Raw genomic sequence first — 14,348 nt, forward strand, 5'->3', positions numbered from 1 at the left:
GCATGTGGCCAAGGACACAGTTCTGAAGAAGAAATAGAAACAGGAAACACAGGAAGTGGACAAGCGAAGATACATTGTGGGGACTGCAATCAGTGACATGAAACAAATTGTGTATGAACTGTTGAGTGGAAAATGGATTTGCTCTATAAACATTCACCCAGTTCACAATAAAAAGTTAAAAAAAAAAAAAAAAGCTCTGAAAATACACAATTTTGAGGGGTCTGTTTCTAGAACGTGACATCTTACACAGTGTCCTGTGGCAATTTTTTTAGAGTTTAAATTAGTAGCTGCATAACAAAAGAAAACACATGCTGAAATTGATTTTATAGGGAAGTCCCTTTTTATTAAACTTAACACAGTTACTGTGGTCCTTTCAGAAACTTAATTTTAAAAAAGTTTGTTTCTGCTTATTTAATAAAAAACAAAAAGAAATCCATAATCAAATAGAGTAAACTACGGAAATATCACTTTTGTGATGAGAAAAGAGGCAAAGGGTTTCAACACAAGCCATGAGAATTACACTGGAACCAAGGAACTCATTTCCAGAGGTGTCAATTTCGGTCTGCTGCTGGGACGGACATTTGCAATGATAAGCAGCGAGATTTCCTAATCAAACCTAGCCGGTGAGGGCAGAAGTGGGGCCTGCTAATCTGGAGTAACAGAAAGACCAAAAGCTCTACTGATCTCCTGAGTACGAATCAGTCACTGGATTTTAAAAACACACACACACTGTTCTCTAAGAGTTCTCCATTCCCCCCATGCTTTATCAATGGGGGTGTCAAGGCAACAGGTGTTCACAGGGTGTAGGTATTCTTCACCAGCTGCTCCTTGTCATCCTGGGAGCTCCAGACAGTTTGAAGGACCCGCTCCTGGCTCCTCCGAGCCAACCTGATGAGGCAGACCACCGAGGTTCCCAGGCAGAGAATCAGGATCATCAAAAACAGCCCGGCCAGGACCATCACTGGGGAAAGAGAGCAGGGCTTCAGAGCTAGAAGCGTCCAGGGGGATGTAGGGGCAGCCCCAGCAACCCTTGGGCCAGATACCTCCTGCCCTAAGTCAGAAAGAGGAGCTTCCCTACTTCAGCTCTTCCTACAATCCCAAGGAAAACAGGAGATGCTAGGCTATGGGCACAGAGTGGGTACCTGTGTTTCGTCTTGTTGAACAACAACAATTTAAACTCAGTGTTTCCCTGCCCACTCTCCAGGGCAACCTGTACAGGTAGGTGTCCCAAAACCTAAACCAGATACCTTTGGTGTGTGTGCGAACATCAAACACCAGGTTGTGTGTGCACACGCTCCCCTGCGACACAGGAAAAGGTGACCCTGCTGGTGGCTGGGCTGGCTGAGGTAGCTGCCAGTGGAATGAGGTAAGGGTGGAGGGCAGGGTGGCTTGGGAGCAGCTCTGGGAGCGGGCCCTTGGGTCTGTAATTGCCCAGGGTAATGGAACGGTTGGCCCACTGCTGACTTAGATGCTGTTCTCCCCCAGGCTGGGCTCCAGGGAAGGAATGTGACCTGTTGTAGCAGCTGCCCCCTCTCCAGCTTCACCCCACCAGCCACCAGCCTGACACCCCGCTGCTGAGAGCCCCGGCCTGGCAAATCAGGCTCCAGTTTGGCTCCTCTTCTAGAACAGAGTAGACACACAGGTCAAAAGAGGCCAAACCAGTGTGGCGGGTTCTTTGTGTAAACACTAGCAGGCCAGAAACAAACACAAGACATAGGACACCCTGGCTCCTATGTGTGGCGAAAATGGCATTGCCCACACTGCCCGGGGCAAGGTGAGGGCTCTGCAACTTCCTCCCTTCCTGTCACCAGGACCAGCTCTTTATGCCCACAGCAAAGCTCCCTCACACCCGGGGCAGACACAGCCCCCACAAGCCCCTGGGAGGAGGGCGTCCTCACTCAGTCCTGGCTGCCTGGGCGTAGACTGCTTTGTGAATTACTGACTCAGTCCCAGGACCAGCGAGATAACATCTGGATACACCTGATGGTGGGACAGACGTCCACCACAGAATCCAAGCTGCCAAGTCAGTCTCCTGCCGAAACAGGACTTTCTACTACAATGATGTTTATATGTGAAGGGAAAACACAGCTGAGCAAAGCTTAGATTTGTCAAGACAGTAGCTGGCAGGTGGAGAGCAAGAGGCCACTTACCTTTAGAGCCGCTGGGCAGGATTGGATAGGACTGCTTCCCTGGAAGAGAACACACTCAGGTCAGCTCCCCAGCCTCGCTGACTCCCCACCCCCTAAGGGCCTGAAGGCTTTGCTAGCCTGGGAGAGGTCTAGGGCACACAGGCCCAACAGCCAGGCCCAAAGCCTGCCCCTTCTCCACTAGGGAGCATAGAGTGGGGACAAGTGGGTCCCAATTGCTTTTTTAAATGTTGTAAATATATAGTTATATAAGCAGCAGATGAAACAGGAGAATCAGAAATAGGAAATGGGATGTGTGGCTAACTGATTTCGTGAACAATCGCCTCCTTTACCATGAGATCAGAACCGGATAGTGCCCAGCTACCGTTAACTTAAGGAGCTCTGGTAGCATAGTGGTTACAAATCAGGCTGCCAACCTCAAGGTCAGCAGTTCGAAACTATCAGTTGTTCCGCAGGAGAAAGATGGGGCTTTCTGCTCCCGTAAAGATTTACAGCCTTGGAAACCCTGTATAGGGTCTCTATGAGTTGGAACCGACTCCACGGCACATAACAACAACAACCATAACTTAGTATCTGACTAAGAATTCTAGAAGAATCTTGATCAAAAGGGGAGAGAATGTAGAACAAAATTTCAAAAGCACATCAAACTTTAGAGTTTCTGGAGCTACAGAGACAGGACGAACCCCTGAAACTGTTAATCCTGAGATATCTTAAACCAGAAATACTCCCCAAGTCTTCTTAAACCAAAGAGTTGTTGTTGTTAAGTGCCACTGAGTTGGTATCGACTCACAGCAACCCTATGTACAATAGAACGAAACACAGCCCATCTCAGGCTAATCTCATAACTGTTGCTACACTTGAGTCCATCGTTTCCATCATGGTGCCAATCCATCTCATTTGGGGTCTTCCTCTTTTTTTCCAACCCTCCACTTCACCAAACATGGTATCCTTTTCCAGGGACTGGAAAATATGTCCTGACAATATGTCTAAAGTATGAGAGACGTGTCCGGCCATCCTGGCTTTCAAGGAGCACTCTGGCTGTACTTCTTCCAACACAGATCTGTTTGTTCCTTTGGCAGCCCATGGCACTTTCAATATTCTCCTCTAACACCACAGCTCAAGCGCATGAATTCTTCCTCATCATGTTTAAGTAGTCAATGATCTGGCACTGACAGTGTGGCTCTGCTCTTCAGAAGGTTTTCGGTGACTAAATAATCTGAAGTAGCCCTTCTCTCCTTCTTCCTAGTCTGTCTTCATCTGGAAGCTCAGCTGAAACCTGTCCACCACGGGTGACCCTGCTGGTATTTAAAATACCCATGGCATAGCTTCCAGAATCACAGCAACTCACAAGCCACCACAGTACGACAACTGACAGACGAGTGATGGAACCAAACAGTAGCTTAGTTTAACTAGTAAAGAATGTCTGCTTGAGCGTGGTGTTCTTAAACTACCTCCCCGAGACCAAACTAGCAACAGTGACTTTGAAGGATTAGACAGGAACCCTAGTGGGCAGTGAGACAATGCTCACAGAGGAAGAACGGCTGAGCAAAAGGAAGATGAGCCTGGCCGCAAAACTCCAAGACGCAGCAACGTCACTGAATTGTCCGTATAGAAATGGTGGACTTGGTGTGCATATTCACAGTAACAAATTACTAAAAACAAAATAAAACATTGTTGCTGTTCAACGTCATTGAGTCAGTTCTGCCTCAGAGCGACCATATCCTGGGTTTTCAAGGAGTGGCTGGTGGGTGTCAACTGCCAACCTTGTGGGTTAGCAGTGCAGTGCTGACCTTACAGTACCACACCAGGACTCCAAACAAAACACATACGTACATAAAACACATTATTTGCCAATTCAACATTCTCAGGAGAACAATTTAGATACACCCATTACATCAATCATATCAAGTAACCACTGCCCACGTCACCGTTTTCCATCACCGTAAACAGAAACTTGCTGTTTACTAAACAATGACTCTCCTCCCAGCCACCATAACTTGGTAAGCTCTGGTTTCTGTACACGTGCCTGTTTCTGGGATTTCACATCGGTGAGATTACAGACGATTTGCCTTTGCCTAGCATTCTCACTGAGCACGTGGTGGTCAGGATCCATCCGCACATAGCAGGACTTCATGGCTCTTCATGAAGAGTGGTCTTCCATTGAGTACACACAGCATGTTTTGTTCACCCTTCCGCTGCTGGTGGGCATTTAGGCCGTTTCCAGTGCAGTGAATGACTTAATATGGTCCTGCTACCAAGCGTCTTAAGGAGTTCTGGTAGCATAGTGGTTACAAATCAGGCTGCTAACCTCAGGGTCAGCAGTTCAAAACTACCAGCTGTTCTGCAGGAGAAAGATGAGGCTTTCTGCTGCCGTAAAGATTTGCAGCCTTGAAAACCCTGTACAGGGTCGCAATGAGTCGGAACCAACTCCACGGCACATAACAACAACAACAGGCAAGTGTCTTGGCTAACTCCCAGAAAGTGACTGGGAGGGACTACGCAAATGAGGTGCCTATGGCCCACCAATGGGACTGAGAAGCTTAGCAATAATGAAAATAAGGTGTATGGCAATCAGGTGGGGGCTGTTGTTGTGAAGTGCCATGGAGTCTGTTACAACTCACAGTGACCCTGCACAGGGTTCCAAAGGAGCAGCTGGTGGATTTTAACCACCGATTTTGTGGCTCAAACCAATCTTGTAGCCCAAATCATCCTTGGGGTCCAGGGCTTTATCCCATAGTGCTTTGCAAGACTCCAGGGGCCATGCAAATAAGGTCTGTGGAACTCTTAATGAAGGGACTGGTCTGTTTGGGCATCCTGCTTAAAAAAGCCCATGGAGAACCTCAAGACCATTAAGAAAGAGGAGCTAGGAGTGGGGTGTATTCTTTGTACTCGGGGTCTCTGTGCTGAGAGCCTCCCAGAGCCAAGAGACAGAGACAGAGAGAGTTTTAATGCTGCAGAGAAGAAGAGAAGTAAGTGGAGGCTGAGAAACAGCGGCAGCCAGGGGACCAGCAGGAAGCGGCAGGGTGGGCTTCCTATTCTGTGGACTGAGAATGTTGACGCCCTCACGAGTGGAGTGCTCGGCGGAGCCAGGGCTGAGCACCAGCAGACTGAGACTAGCTGGCAGAGCAGGGTGTCTCTGGGCACTTACTGGCGGAGCTAGGAGCTAGAAGAGATTCCTAACACTTGCCTGAGCAGGTCAGAGCCCAGGCTGAGAGGCCAGAGAGAGCTGGCTGCAGGCAAAGCCGAGAGGAACTGTATCCTGAGGTCCTGATCCTGAACTGTAACTGTCACTTTCCTAATGTTGCTGTTGTTGAGCTGCTGGTGAGGATGACCCCCCCCACCTGGCATGTTCAAACCGACCTGGAGTGCTTATCCTATGGCGCCAAGCCACAACTCCACTTCCCTAATAAAACCCATTAACTATGAGTGCGGTCTGTGAGTTCTGCGTGGTCACCGCGAACAAACGATCAACCCCAGTAGAGAAGCAGAATGCCAGGGACGGGAGGGGCAGGGGGAACAAACAGTAGGTGTCAGAATTGGTAGAGAAAGTTTGGAAGGTGGAGGCATGTCTAACCTCTGTCCATAGGAAACAGATCTGAGGACTGATGCTAGTCCTCTCCCCCCATGTGAAGGGAGAGGTCAGATGACAAATGTTACATCAATCATTGCAGTCCGTGTGTCTGTCTGCATTGATGCATTCAGGTCTTTTGGGCACATACCTAGAGTGGATTGGTGAGTCATGGGGTAGTCCTACTGTAGCGCTGTAGGATAAGCACTTGACTGCCAACCATGAAGTTGACAGTTCAAACCCACCAGTCACTCCTGGAAAACTCTACACAGGGTCACTGTGAGTTGAAATCATGGTGGTTCTACGCTCAACTTTTTGAGGAACTGACAAACTGTTTTCCACCGAGGCTGTACCATTTTGTATCCCATCAGCAATTGCATTTTAACGGCTCACCAAAGCAGCGCTGCATGCACTCCTCCTTAGATCGATGGTTGTTCTTGTTACCATGACAGCCTCCATAGATGAAGTGGTCACAGGCGTTCTTCTCAGCATCAAAATACCAGCGAAGGAAGGCTGCGCGGCACGGCCCGGTGACCGCCTTGGAAGTGCAGTACTCTGGGGGGAAGGCAGTCCGAGGGGTACATACAAGTCAGCATGTGCATACAAGTCAAGGTGCTCCCAGGTAGAAATATGGCTACTGATTGGTAGGGAGGCAGCACTCTGGTAAGGAAATGGGGACCTCCCTGACATGGCCAGCCTGGCCCACCTGACGCTCTCCACCACATTCTCAGGTATCTTCGTTGGAGCCAAGACCACACCGCATGGAGATTGCTCTGTGCCACGCACTGGACTCTATGTGATACACGCAGGGTCTCATCTCTGTGAGCCCTTCACTCCACACACAGGAAATCGGAGGCAGAGGCACTGGGGGATCACCTGCAGCTGTGGAGCTGGTGACACAGAGCTATAGGGTCCATTCCATTGGCCCCCTGAAAGCAAAGATTCCCTGCCTGCATGCTGGTACCCCTCCTACAGCCTGGGCCCCCCAACAATGGGAAAGGTCAGGAAGCCCTGCTCTGAAATGCACTTCATGGAAATCCTGGGGGTATCTCAATTCCCAACTAACTAATGAAACACAGTTTAACCCCCACACAGTCATACTGTTTACCTTCGTAGTTGAAGATGTTGCTGGCTAGGTCATCCTGCCTTCTGAGATCTGAAACACAAAAGTCTGTGTGAGAGACCGGAGCGGACACAGGACACACAGCCAAGCTGGGGCCCAGTCTAGAAGGGCCCACTGAGCGTGGACCCTCTGGAATCTTTGCGCAGGGATCAGGACGTCCCTCCCAGGGCAGCTTGGCCGTCACTGTCCAGTTGTAACTGATCTTAAAGTGCACAAATGCCAGAGGGAGAGTTATCCTCCTGTCCCCTCCGTGGCTACTCTGAGGACTGACTTCAGTCACGTTTCTGGAGCGATAGGGACCAGTTCTGTTACATGCTCTCTGACATGTAACATCTTCAGAAACAGGATAGAAACCCTGTGTCCCCAGGGCTCCAGTGCTGCGAGTTCACAGTGAGTCCAGGCGAAGCAATGGCTGGATTGGGTGATATGGGATTCCTGGTCTGGCCAAGCTGGGCTCTTCCAGGCAGTTCAGAATGGACACGCTCACTCGCCTGGGATGGGATGGCTGGCCGACTTGGGCAGGGTGGGGCCGGTCAGCTCACGCCCCCCTCCCTCCACCTTCTTGACCAGCGGAGCCCCCTGTCTGGGGACCAGCCAGTGGGAAAGCAGAGCTGGCTACCAATAGCATGCTGCTCCTTCCGCACGCCTGGAGCACTCACCCAGGCTCCTGGGGTCGAGTCCTCTAAACAGAAAGGAGGCATGGGCAGTTGCTGCCAGCACTATAGAGCCAGCTGCCACACAAGCCTGGAGGTCGAGCACCCAAGTTGGGGGCGGTGGACAGGGGGACACAGGGAGAGAGACAGCAAAGACGACAGCCAGCAAAGAGGGAGGGAAACAGGTGGGAGGAAGACACAGCACAGTGGCAGAGGCCAGGGGACCCAAAGCCATAGGCACCAGTAAACCCCCGATCCCCCGGCAATTGGAAGCACCAGACTCCCCCAGGCCTCCTGTCTGCTGGACACCGTGAACTCCCCCATGTAAGGACCTCCCGGGCTGGGCTCTATGTGTAACCTAGACCACTAGAACCAGGAGGGTATCCCTTGTACCCAGCAGGGAGCTCCCCCATGACAGAACCTACCACTCGGGACAGAGGACACAGCTCCACTCCTGTTGGTGAGCAGCACATGAACAGCATTCTCTGCAAAGGGACAAGCAGACACAGTGAGACAATGTACCGCCGTGATTACCCGGGGAAGCCAAGCAAACCCACCGGTGGGCCGCATCCCTGAGCAGTTGTTTCCCACGCAAGTTGTTCAGCTTCCTTTTCACTTCTTCTTTGTGTGGGACCTTCAGGGTACGTGCTGGGCCACACTAGCCCACTGGAACTCAGCCCACAGCGAACCGGAGCACAGACTTGCTGAGTGACTACCAAGACGGAATAACCACCAAGGCCACACAACCTGCTAGGGGGGTTCACCCAGCTAGAGACTGGAAGGGTTAAGGGTGGGGTGAAGAGATTGGGTGGTCAAGAAAGCAGGTAGAGCCCAGGTGGGAGGCTCACCCCGATGCCAGTAAACATCCACATCCCAAACCAGCTCGCCCTGCTCTGCCTGCTCCGCTGCAACAACCTTCCTGTCATTTTGCTGAGAGGCTGGCCTATGACAGGTGCAGGCCTGGGACTAAGTGTCCGGTCCCCTGGGAAGTTCTAGTTCTCATTGTAAATAATTAGTGCTCATGCTCAGGATCACCTGACTCTCTACTGAGCCGGCTGCCGGGGAGAGAACATGCTGGTGAGGGGCTCTGGTACAAGGACCACCAGCTCTCTGGGTCTCTTCACAGACGCCTGAGGGAGCCCCGATGGGCAACAACAAACATATGTTTGGGACCTTGCAGCTGGACTGGTCTCTGAGTCATCACCTAGAGAGAGAAGGCCAGCCTGCCTTCCTCGAGCGAGACCCAACCACAGTGATCCCTTATGGGACAACTGTCTTGAAGTCCACAGTCCACTGCTGGTATTCCTATGGTGTCAGCTCTCTTCTCGAAGAGCCAAGGAGTAACGGGAGCGGGCAGAGAAGAGACACTCACAATGCTCCTCATTCTCTCCACTCCTCTGCCCTTGAATCTTAGCTGACAACAGAAAATTAAACGCAGTAAATGAGATGTTTGATAATCACCACTGGGTAAGGTTGCTAGTTACTCCCCTAAGAGGTGAAGAACTGGCCTAGAGCATTCAAAAACAATACTCAGCCACTGCTATCTGAAAGGTCTGCGGTTCAAACCCACCAGCTGCTCCAAGGGAGAAAGATGAGGCTGTCTGTTTTGTAAAGCTATGTTGTGGTTGTTGTTGTTGTTAAGTACCGTGGAGTCGGTTCCAACTTATAGTGACCCAGCACAGGGTTACCGAGGCTGCAAATCTTTACAGGAGCAGAAAGCCTCATCTTTCTTCCACGGAACAGCTGGTAGTTTCGAACTGCCGACCTTGAGGTTAGCAACCCAATTCGTAACCACTACGCTACCAGAGCTCCGTGTGATCTTGGAAACGCAATGGTCTGCTGTGTCCTATGGGGTCACTAAAAACTGGAATCACTGGAAGGCAGGGGTTGGTTTTGGTGACTCTCCAAACACTGGCTGAGCACCTGCCGGGCACAGGGCCTGCATGCTCACGCACCAGGTCTTATAACCTTGGTGCCACAGCCAAGGCCATTGTTGTTTTCCCCTCTTATACACAACACTAGTAATCTAACCTGATGTGTGTCTAGTTCCAGCCAAGAGAGACGATCGCCAGGGAGAGAGGAGAGAGAAGGCCCCTGAGCAGCAGGGGTGTGAGCCCTGGGAGCTGGGTCCCTGGGTGTGGGCTCAGTCTGCCATGATCCCAGGACATTCTGACCCGAGTCATGACGTAGTTCCATTGTGGCAATGCCGAGTCACCAAGAAATCACTGCCATCAAGTGATTCCAACTCATAGTGACCCTTACCATGACAATACATCTTTACGGGAGCAGACAGCCTCATCTTTCTCCCAGAGTGTCTGGTGGGTTTGAACCACTGACCTTGTGACTATCAGAGACAGTGCCACTGAAAACCTTTACAATACAGCCTGGGTGGCCAAACCCTTGGCCTTCTAGAACATTTGGGAGCAGATTCCAGAGGGCTAAAGCCTCCAAGTACCCATCAAGTCTCCTGTTTGGGAGAGAGCTAGTGTACCCTAATGTTTGGACCAGGGTTTTGTTTTCTTAAATTTTATTGTGGTTCAAATACGAGGGGGATTCTAAAATTTCGTGGATAAATGCCATGAAAAGAGAAGGAAGTTTTCCCACAAACTCCTTGAAGCCCACCTTGTATAGATAATAAAAAATTTACCCTTTTAAGCGTTTTCAAGTGTGTGACTAATATTCACCACACATTGCCCCACCCCATGTCAACAGTGTCTACAATCCAGAGAGACCCTGAGTGGGGAGGGACAAGGACAGACTCCAGGAAGTACGTTTTAGTGTGAACCTAACCTGCCACATGACCGGGTGAGCCGGTCATGGTATGTGTGCCAGAGAAAAAAAGCCTCCACGTCTTCTAATCTGGACACCACCCCCCAGATTTGGCCGCGAGGAACCACTGAGGAGTAGAAGACACTAGCATTCCAACACCATCAGTAGAAGCCCCCAACCGTGCACTGTCTTACCTTTGACTCCGGCGCATTTTTCCATACACATCTCCTTGGTTACGTAATTGTTGTTATTCCCTTCACAGCCTCCATACACAAACTGCTGGCAAGACCCGTCCGTGATGTTGTACCACCACCTTGGGAAGGCGGCCCGGCATCGCCCCACCACTTTCGAAACGTGGCAGAAGTCTGCAACACAAAAACAGACACCAGTGGGCTTGGGCAGGCATTCCCAGTAACAGAGAGCAGGTACATTACGCTGGGAGGGGCCCACACTCCCCAGCTCCCTGAGAGAAGCGCCAGGGTGAAGTTCCAACTGGGTCTAAAGCCTGTGCTTCCACCCACACTAAGGAAATATACTTTTCTCATGTAGGATAAACAACAACATCATGGTACCCAATACCAAATGATGTGCCAACTCACTCAACTGGACAGCGATTTGGGGCTATGCTTGTCCCCAGTATGAAAGAAACACAGAGATACATAGCCGCTATGGAAACACATCTTTCAAAGGTGAAACACCAGACTCCGGAGCCCTTTCAATGTGTCACCACATCAGACCAAAGGTCAGAGCTAGAGATAGGAGGTCAAGGAGAAAGGGCACTGCCTGGGGGTCTGTTCTCATGCCCCTCACACCAACGCGCTTTCAATGCTTCTGTCTACTTGTTCCCTCTCACCATTCTGCTCTACCCTAAACCCAGGGCCAATACGTCACACTCAAGTTACTGCAAGAGACTCAGAAGAAGCTTCCCAACTCTACTTACGCCTTGCATGAACATTCCTAACTGCTCCCATGTATCATGGATTTAGGTTTCGGGGTGCCTGCAAATCGGGCCCCACTCCAATACAAGGAAAGCAATGTGATAAAAAGCCTGCCAGACACATTCGCTTGCAAAAATCTGGAGGCTAGCTTTGTTTAAAAGGAAGAGAAAAGCAAGTCCTACAAAGTCTCTTCCCTTGGAGGCATCAGAAGGCTTGAATGCAAAATTAAAAGGCAGTGACATGACCATGTGATTGGCCACCAGCTGCTCCCCTCCCCAAAGTGCCCAACATCCTTCCCGGGATGTGCACCCACTTCACCTCTCATGACATTGTTTGTTACGGGTGCTCCAGGCTCTATGGGGCCGGCATTAGGGTCTAGTACAGAGTGCTCGATACTTGGACGTCCAGTAAAATCAATCCAGGGCTGACGTGGTTATGTTGTTGTTAGGTGCTGTTGAGTTGTTCTGACCCATAGCAACCCTGTGCACAACAGATGAAACCATGTCCAGTCCTATGCCGTCCTCACAATTGGCGTCATATTGTTGCTGCTGCTGTGAGTCCATCTCATTGGGGGGGGGTCTTCCTCTTTTTTACCGACCCTCTACTTTGCCAAACATGATGTGTTTTCCAAGGATTGGCTAGGGGGTTTGAATGTGGACCTTGTGATCAGCAGTCCAGTGCTTATCCTACAGCACCACACCAGGACTCCAGAGGCACTTTTCAAGTTTGTTATTTCAGCAGTCAAAGCAGAGAGGACAGGACTCCTGATTCTCCCATGTCCTCCAAAGTGTTAACAGTGATGAGTGTGAACCAGACGTTCCACAAAACACTGGTGTATGGGCCCCAAACACACACCACACAGCAATACAGCGCAGCAAGGAAAGTGCATCTGGAAGCCGGACATCCTTTCTCATTTGGAAGCAACCATCAATTAACTTGGCAGTTCAGCAGCACCTCACCTGGCTGTGCTAGATGAGTGGGATGTGAGTGCAGAAAAGACAGGAGGTAGGTTAGTGGTGTTGGGAGTGGGCACAGGGATCTGTGGGGACGAGGGGTCATGCATGGTGCTGCTCACACAACTCTGCAGATTTACTAAAAACACTGATACGTGCACTTCGAAGGAGTGATTTGTACGGTACATAAAGGATACTTTAACCAAAGGGCACCTTTTGTCGGTAACACATCAACCAGAACGAGCTGGGTGTGTAATGGGAACAGGCACTTCTGACAATGGGCCAGAGGCCACAGAACACACCCAATCAACAGACCCAGGGTAAGCACAGCAGAACAGACTTCTCTGCTGTGTGATTCCGCCCAGCCCATGAGGCTGACAAACGTCATCAGCCAGACACAGATGAGGAACCACACATCTGGAAGAAGAGCTATGATGCAAAGCCACAGTGAAGTAGGGAGGGGGCCCCCAAAGGCCTTCTCAAATGCTCGATGCCCGGAGAGTACCAACCTCTGCCCCGGTGACCATAATACAAGTGGGGGGAACAGATAAGTCTCTGTAAGCACGGGGCCAGCCACACTGACGGAGTGTACAGAAAAGAGGAGGGTATCTGAAGAGGGATGGCAGATACTGACCTGGTCAGCAGCTGGCCCCACCATTGTGGCTCAGATGTACCACACTGGGTGGGTGGGCGGGGGGCCTGGTTATACAAGGGTGCTGAACAGAACAGACAAAGCACACAGACGAAACATGGAAGCCAGAGTGCCTGGGGATGACTTGACAAGTAGAAAGCTACCTATGTTCCCCAGCACATCAGCAGGTGGTGTGGAGTCATCAGGAAGGGAGGCTGAGGCACCATGCATGCTCACAGGAGACAGCTGGGGTGGGGATGGGGGGGGGGCTTTAAGAACCCAGCCAAGTGATGCTCCCTTCCTGCTGGTCAAGGCCTTGTCTTCACTGCAATGGTCTTTCTTTTGATGTGTGGGGGCCACCAGCGCAAGTTACAGGTCTCTGATGCAGGTGACATACAATCCAAGGATCACACAATAATTTCATTGTTTAACCCTTTCAAGACCAGATTGTTTTCTGCTTTTCTGTGGATGTTGAAATTATGTTTTCAGTTCTGGAAGGCATTTTGAATGAAATGGGGAAAATAACAATTACAAAAATCTTCTTTGAGGTAATACGGATTTTGTTACAATTAATGAAACACATCTGTCCCAGAGTCCTGGTGTGGTGCTATGGGATAAGAACTGGACTGCTAACTGCAAGGTTAGTGGTTCAAACCCACCTTTCATTCCTCAGTAATCCTATACAGGGTTGCTACTAGACGGAACTGACTTGATGGCACTTAACAACCAATGTCCTGAGGGGTCCCCTAGTGTGGGGTTGGGGGGGATGAGGCCATTTCTTCAGATTCAGACAGTTATACCAACTTGACCATGCTTGACAATAACAACAACAAATCTTACGGGAGCAGAATGCCTCATGCTTCTCCCGTGGAGTGGCTAGTAGGTTTGAACTGTCAACTGTGAGGTTAGCAAGTCCTGTGCTTATCCAACACCGTCACAACTAGAGCTCTTTAAGCATACAGGTAGTCTCAGTTTACAATGGGGTTCGATTACGACCACATTTTTTTTTTTTGATAATTGCCTTTTATTATCAGTATATCAAACCAACCTTCATCTTTATGAATTAGAAACATTGCATACAGATGTAGTGCTATGAACCCTCAACCACCCTTCTGGTCTGTAAAAGAACTCACCCTTGTGGTCTAATTTCCAGTCAAGCAACAGATAGGTATCTAGGGGGGACAACACTAGTAAGGTCTGTTCACCATGGAAAAGTCGACCATTCAAGGTCAAAGGGCAACATTTCCCTAAGGAATGGAACCAGGAAGCACAGGGAGTAACTGGGAGAACTGTTGTTCCAAGGAGGGGATTGGCGTCATTGAACTGAAACAAAGAATATGATTTGTTGAATTTAAAACTGATGATCTGCTCTGTAAACGTTAATTCAGTTCACAATAAAGTTTTTTTTAAAAACTAGTTGCATGAAAATCATATTGATATGGTGATACTAGCAGATTATACTACAGCACCTTTGTCATTGTTAAGTGCCATCAAGCTGGTTCTGACTCATAGTGATCCTGTACAGGGTTTCCAAGGAGCAGCTGGTGGGTTTGAACCACCGATCTT

At 49.9% G+C, this 14,348-nt stretch overlaps 1 protein-coding gene across 1 annotated transcript in view; it reads right to left on the reverse strand.

The window, feature by feature from the left end:
- Positions 1-794: 794 nt before the first annotated feature.
- Positions 795-14,348, reverse strand: part of SPINT2 (serine peptidase inhibitor, Kunitz type, 2) — a 33,480-nt gene continuing 19,926 nt past the window's right edge. The window contains exons 2-7 of the mRNA XM_006871549.1: positions 10,455-10,625; positions 7,917-7,976; positions 6,824-6,871; positions 6,109-6,270; positions 2,151-2,189; positions 795-961 (exon numbers count right to left, since the gene is read on the reverse strand). Of these exons, the coding sequence (XP_006871611.1) occupies positions 795-961; positions 2,151-2,189; positions 6,109-6,270; positions 6,824-6,871; positions 7,917-7,976; positions 10,455-10,625 (647 nt within the window). The remainder of the gene's footprint in view (positions 962-2,150; positions 2,190-6,108; positions 6,271-6,823; positions 6,872-7,916; positions 7,977-10,454; positions 10,626-14,348) is intronic.

Source organism: Chrysochloris asiatica, unplaced genomic scaffold, assembly GCF_000296735.1.
Source record: "Chrysochloris asiatica unplaced genomic scaffold, ChrAsi1.0 scaffold00168, whole genome shotgun sequence".
NCBI classification, from domain to species: domain Eukaryota; kingdom Metazoa; phylum Chordata; class Mammalia; order Afrosoricida; family Chrysochloridae; genus Chrysochloris; species Chrysochloris asiatica.